Consider the following 6,339-nt stretch of genomic DNA (forward strand, 5'->3'; position numbering starts at 1 on the left):
TAACATATAGATCTAGTACACTACTAACAGCACAATTAGCAACATAATGCAATTAGCAACATAATGCTGCTTACAAACCCAATTGATACTTCAGAGGACGTAGAACAGAACTGCTCTCGACCAATTTTTTCCCCATACTTCATGATATAAAACACAGGAAAAAAAATTCTTTCAGAGCAGATTCTTCAGGCAAGAGGAAAACCTGTCAGATACCAAAACTCTTCAGTTAAGAGAGTATGAAAAAAACATTGTGAGATAAAAAATCCCTCTCAGCATCCCAGGCATTAACAGCTTTTCTAAAGGAGAGGGAAGAGAGTCTTTCTATTAGAGACTTCTGTGTTTGGGATTCTGTTTCTTTTTCTATTGTTAAAAGTGACAGTGTTACTCACAATCAAGCCAAATATTGCCAATTACTGTTTTTTAAACACACAAACTTTTGCTTCTCAGCTGGCTACAGAGCAAAGGGTTCCTCATGGCTGCCCATTAACTAAAGACCCTCTCAGTAAAAGGTGGACCACCACTGAATTTCTAAAGCAAACAACTGACCTCCTTGCTGCTATAGTTTAGTCACCCCTGGCACCAACCGAGGCCATACTTCTCAGGCGGGACAGACTGACATACTGCCAAAGTTTTTGTTTTTAAGAAAACTAGCACACTGACAATAGCACACAGCAACCCCATGAACAGAGCCCCATCAATCAAGCTGAATTCGCTGTTGCAGTTAGCAAATGCACTGCAGGACCACAGCCACTTTTTCAGTCTAGACGGGCAACCAGAAAACTTCAGATTCTAGCCCAAATAAATGACAAATACCCCAACTTGCTGTAGCTAGTCATTCCACACATTCATTTTTGTCAGTACTGAACACTGGCAGAGATGAATCATGATGCACACACACTTCACAGGCTCAGAGCAGTGGCGGCCACAAGATCCTCTCTGCTTGAGCTCTCCTGACTCCTCCAGCATACCTGCCTGCACATCAATTGGAGCTTTAGAGAACACAACGATGGATTCTAGCAAAGCCACAAGTTCAAAAGACATTGTTGGCTCTACCAATGTAATAGTCATAACTGCCTCAGTAGCTACCCGACACAGACTTGGCCTACATATGAAACAGAAATGTTCTCCAACAACTTTTACACAATATCCAGTAAAAGAGATGGGGAAGAAAAAATAGGAAGTGACCTATATGTCACCTCTCCAGTAAATAGTACATACAGTGCAGTTGGTAGCAGTGCATATACAGTGACAGAACAATATGTAGATCCTAGATAAAATGAAAAAACAGATTTTTATTCTTATTTCTGCAGTTCTCCCTCCAGTAACAGCAGAACAAAACATTGATGTCCACTTAGTCACTACAGCTTTACTTTGCCTTCTGTTTCTCTGAAAAAAATGCAGAAGCTCAACTACTCTTTAAAAAAATATCCTAAATAATTCTGTTTGCCTGAGATTTCAAGAGAAGACTGACTTAATTTCTCTGTGAAAATATTTTCAGTCACTGAGAATTTTTCAGTGAAGATGACTTCTAAGCTTCAGGGCATCCTGCATAAAAACCATGGGTAGACTTCAGAAGCTGAGACTTCTTCACTTATTATTGAGGTACTGTTGTGCCACAGACCTCACTGAAGGAGAGAGTCCTCCTACTGAAATGGTTTGTACCATGTCATTACCATGTGCTGGTGACAAACTTGGAAAGGGCTGTAGTAATTTTTTAATATAATCTGATGAATGCTTCCATATCTTTGTTTACAGTTATTGTTACAGAGCTCAATTAGCAGGAGACTTCTCAGAAAGGACAACAATGCCACCGCTAAAAACAATGGAAAACTGTCCACCAAAGAGCACTTCTCACCAGCCCCAGGCAGCTGGCTACAGATTACTCTTCATAACCCTAAATCTAGTAGATTTCACATTATAGCCAATTAACCTTACAGAAAGTATGATAAATGAACAGCTCAAGAAGTGCCACAGAGAAGTGACAGAATTACAAATGCTTTACTACGACAGCACCCTGAGACACCCTTCAGTTGAAGGCAGACATTAGCTGCACAAGAAAGTAGTATTTTAGGCCCAAGAAAGACAGGTTCACAATGCAGCACAGCCAACCTAACAGAGGACAACTATACACAGTACCACCACGTCCTACCTACCCTCAGCTTCCCTCCCACCACTTTTCCTACCCTCTAACAAGCCAATTTAGACAGAAACCCACCAAAATGGCTGAGGTGAGGAAGGCTATAAATGAATATAACCCATGATGGTATGTAACAATATAAATTATTGTTGGCAAAACTGTCAGTCTTCTACAGCTCAGTAGCCCTTTGACAGGCACCTCCAAATAAGTTCATCATGGGCTTACAAGCACCAACGTGAGGGTGGAATAGATACAGGGCAGTAGTGCAGCACAAAGAGCAGAGCAGAGAGGGCTAAAGCAGGACAACTCCTCCCAATAGACTTGGCTTTCCCACATTGTCTGTCTTGTTTGTTTCCTCTTCTTTTTGAAGGTTGCTTTGGGGTTTTTTTTGGTGGAACTTTATTGCATGATTCTGCAGGTGGAATTAACAGTGCTTTGCTTTCCCTGAAGATGCCATCTTCAGGTTGTTTTGATAAGGATCGTAAGATGCAAGAGAACTTGGCAGAGCCAGAGCCAGACACCCATGCTGTGCTTCTGTCTCAGTCCAAGTTTGCAGTCTTCTTGCTCCCATTCAGAAGTACATTCTTTCACTCCAAGATGGCCCAAATCCATTGAGTGCTCTGACAATCACTGTGTTGGAGATGCTCAAATACAAGGTATGACTTTCCTACTTGAGATAATAAATGAGATTCAGTTAACGACTTGGCTACTGGGGAGACTTAAAAGGTTCTGAAGACCCACAAAATGTGAAATAACTCAGTGTTTTATCAAAAGAGTATATAAATATGTATTTCAGATATACAAGTTAACTCATGATACATAGTGGTTTTTTACTGTACACAGTAATTGCATACTCTTAAGTGGAGTGCCACATAAGCATTTACTAAACCAATAACCAAAACAGTTTTATAAATTATATGTAAAACGCTTTCTTTCATCTATTTATTCTCATAAAAATTTCAATGTTGAAGCCAAAAGAAAACAGCTGTGTAAAGTATTTTCAACTTTAAGAGACATGTCAGAAGGTATTTTTGCCTGTGCTAGAGGGCACAATCTGTAATAACATTTTGCCTTGCAGATAATGACAGGAGACATTAAAAGGACAACTTGCTCTCTAATAAGCTTGCTTGACTGGTTGAACACGCACATACACAGATAGCACAGTTTTGCCAACAACAATTTTAATTATTTTTTACATTTCATTCTAAATGACATTAATTTACAGCCTTCCTAAAAGACATTTAGCAGACAGGTAATAAAACTAAAGCCATTAGTTTTAATTACAGATGTTAAAAAAAAAAAGTCTCAGAACATTTCACACATCTTTGTGAACACTACCTGCTTGTTAGCAGCTAGAAGAGCCAATGAGTGACTGTGAATACAGAACAGGGCTAAGCTGCATGACTCAAACTTGAAAATAAGAAAGTCACATGAAGATTCATACTTCAAAGCTAAAGTCCAGAAAACCACTGTGCACCAGTGCTCACCATAATAGTAAAATCAAAGGCCAACTAACAGTGAATATCATGATATGCAGTTTAAAAGGTTGAGCTGAGCTTAATCCTCATTAAATTCTAATGAAATCACAGTGCCTTTCCGACCAAACAGTGAAACAAATTAGAGGTCCAGATGGAGCCTCCCTTAATAAGGCCAGCGGGATGCTCTGAAGAGTCCATCTCCACTCCAGCACTGGGCCACCCAACCAGCCTGTGCCACGAGCAATCTCCACGAAGGAAAATTATGCACTATTTCAAAATAATTGGTTTTTCTCCACTTCCAATAGAAAACAGTTATTTCTGAATACCCACCTCTGAGGGGCCAATACTCCATAAGTTTAAAGCAACATCAGTGCCCTTTGATATGGTGATCAATTTCACTGCTGGGTAAAGAGGTTCATAAATATTAACCGCGGCATATTCGCATATGTTACCCAGAGGCACAATCTTCCCTCTGAAAACCTGGAACAGCACCCATGCAATTCCTCCATGTGTCCCTTTGTGATCGTGGGATATAAAATGACCATGGAAGTTTCTTGAGCAAGAAGAGTGTATCAGGCAAAGAGCCAAACTACCAAAGCGTACTGTTAATTATGGTGCACCAGTTTGGTTTGGCCAGGTGCCCAAAATGCTGGAGTTGACATTTCAAAAACCTGAAAGGTTAGGATCACACTCAGAAGTATTTAAATGAGTCAATTTTTCCAGCAAATTGAGAACTATTCACTATTATTACAGATTTCACAGGAGTGCTGCTAAAATCTAGTTTTTGGAGGCACAGACTTACTTATCTAACAGAAGAAAGAGTGAGTTTGATCACGAAATGCCTGCAACAGATGTGGCAGTCGTGAAATTCAACAGGAAGGGTAGAGTATGAAGAGAGAAGCAGACAGGCACTACACGTAACAGCAGCGCAAGGTGAACAGTCAGATCACTCTTACGGGGCACTCTTACGATTTGCAGAAATGTACAGAGGAACGTACATGCTTCGTAATTCTTACAATTGGATACATTTCCAGTTCACGCTTTTAATCAGGACTTCACGCTACATACCATCTGTACTCGAAACAACCAAAAAGTGGGCTAGTGGAGTCTTTTTTTCCTTAAAGGAACTGAAGACAATTTGCCGCAGCCTTAACAAAACTGAAGACGAACGCAACCTGTCAGTTTTCTGAGACGATCTGGATAAACAAGTAGTGAACATTTTTGACCGCACCACAGTTCCAAGCGGAGGACCCTGCCACCCAGGAGCACTACTCGGGCGCACGGACGGATGCGCGGTCACCGGGACGGCGCCGACTTTCCCCCCCGCCGCCTCTGACATTTCCGCGGACACCGTCGCTGCTCCCAACTTCCCAGGCGTGCGAGTGACGGAGGGAGGGTGCGAGCAAGCGCCGCGGAGCAGAGCGGGGCCGGGCCGCGGGGAGAGCTGCTCCGCAGCTGCCTGGGGCTGCGGGGCGCCCCAACGCAGAGGCGCTCCCGGGGCTCTGGCCGCGACACCCAGGCCCGCTGCACCCGCCCGGCCGCGATCCCTCCCACGCCCGGAGCAAAAGGGAGGGACAAAAAATAAAATAATAATATTGTTTAAAAGCACATAAACAAAAACACCCCATACGACAACAACAAAAACTGCAACAGCCCAAACCCCAGAAACTAACTCTGAGGAAGCGCAAGCCCACGACAAGCGAAGAACAAAGGAGGCAAGTGCAGCCGGAGCTCTCGCAACAGATGGTTTGAAGCTGACCAGATTTCGCGCTGGCATCTCCTCCCCTCCCGCTCCGGCACGGGTGGTGTTTGCACGCACCGGCCCCGCGCCGGCCCCGGGGCCGTCGCTCCGGACAACCCCTGCCCGCCGGGCCGGACCCCGCCGCCCGCTCAGCCCCGCCACCGGCCGCAGGTGCGCGCCCCCGGCCCCGCAACCCCGCGGCAGGGCGGGCGGGCGGGCTGGCAAGCAGCTGCCGGCACTCTCGTCCCGGCCCGGCCCGCCCTCTCCCTCTCATGCTTCCCGCCGCCGCTCACCCAGACTCCCGGCGAAACCGTCCATTTTGTGTGTAGGGAGGCTGGTGCCGCAGCCCGAGGCGAAGCCGCCGTCGCTGGCCGGGACAGGTTCATTCACCCGCGGAGCGGCGGCAGGCAGCGGCGGCGCCGCAGCCCGGCGCTCATGAGCCGCCCGGGGCAGCGGCTCCGGCGGCTCCCAGCGCTCAGCGGCGGGAGGCGGCTCCAGCGGCTCCTCCTCCTCCTTCTGCTGCTGCTGCGGGGCCGGTGGCTGCGCTACCCGGCTCCGTCCCTGCGCCCTGAGCCCAGCACGGCAACTAGTGCCGAGCTCCTCCCGCCGCCGCCAGCGCCGCCCCAGCGCCCCGTGCTGTCGTGCTTCCGACTCCGCCCGCCCTGGCAGCCGGCGCTTCCCCTGCGGGCGGTCCGGCCCCGGGCCCGGGCTCCGGCCCCCACCGGCAGGCAGCCTCGAGCCGCATGTGGTTGCAGCTCCCGCACCCCGCCGCAAGCAGAGCTACGGTGGCTGCTGCTGGCCCGCTGCGCTGGCTGACAGCGCGGGGAGTGAAGGGCCTCCCCTGGGGGACGGGGTACTGCCGATTGCAGCTCTCGGCCGGGGACAGCGAGATGAGCCCTTTTACGAGTAACAGCTGGACTTGCCTTTAGAAATTGATACTATCGGGCAGTTTGTGTAAGGGTCAGTTAGGAGATTTAATACGA

General features: G+C 47.2%; 1 protein-coding gene across 1 annotated transcript in view; it reads right to left on the reverse strand.

The window, feature by feature from the left end:
* Positions 1-5,915, reverse strand: part of EML4 (EMAP like 4) — a 155,674-nt gene extending 149,759 nt beyond the window's left edge. The window contains exon 1 of the mRNA XM_061991344.1: positions 5,650-5,915. Within this exon, the coding sequence (XP_061847328.1) occupies positions 5,650-5,674 (25 nt within the window). The 5' untranslated portion in view covers positions 5,675-5,915. The remainder of the gene's footprint in view (positions 1-5,649) is intronic.
* Positions 5,916-6,339: the final 424 nt, after the last annotated feature.

This window comes from Colius striatus, chromosome 2 (genome assembly GCF_028858725.1).
Source record: "Colius striatus isolate bColStr4 chromosome 2, bColStr4.1.hap1, whole genome shotgun sequence".
Taxonomy (NCBI): Eukaryota; Metazoa; Chordata; class Aves; order Coliiformes; family Coliidae; genus Colius; species Colius striatus.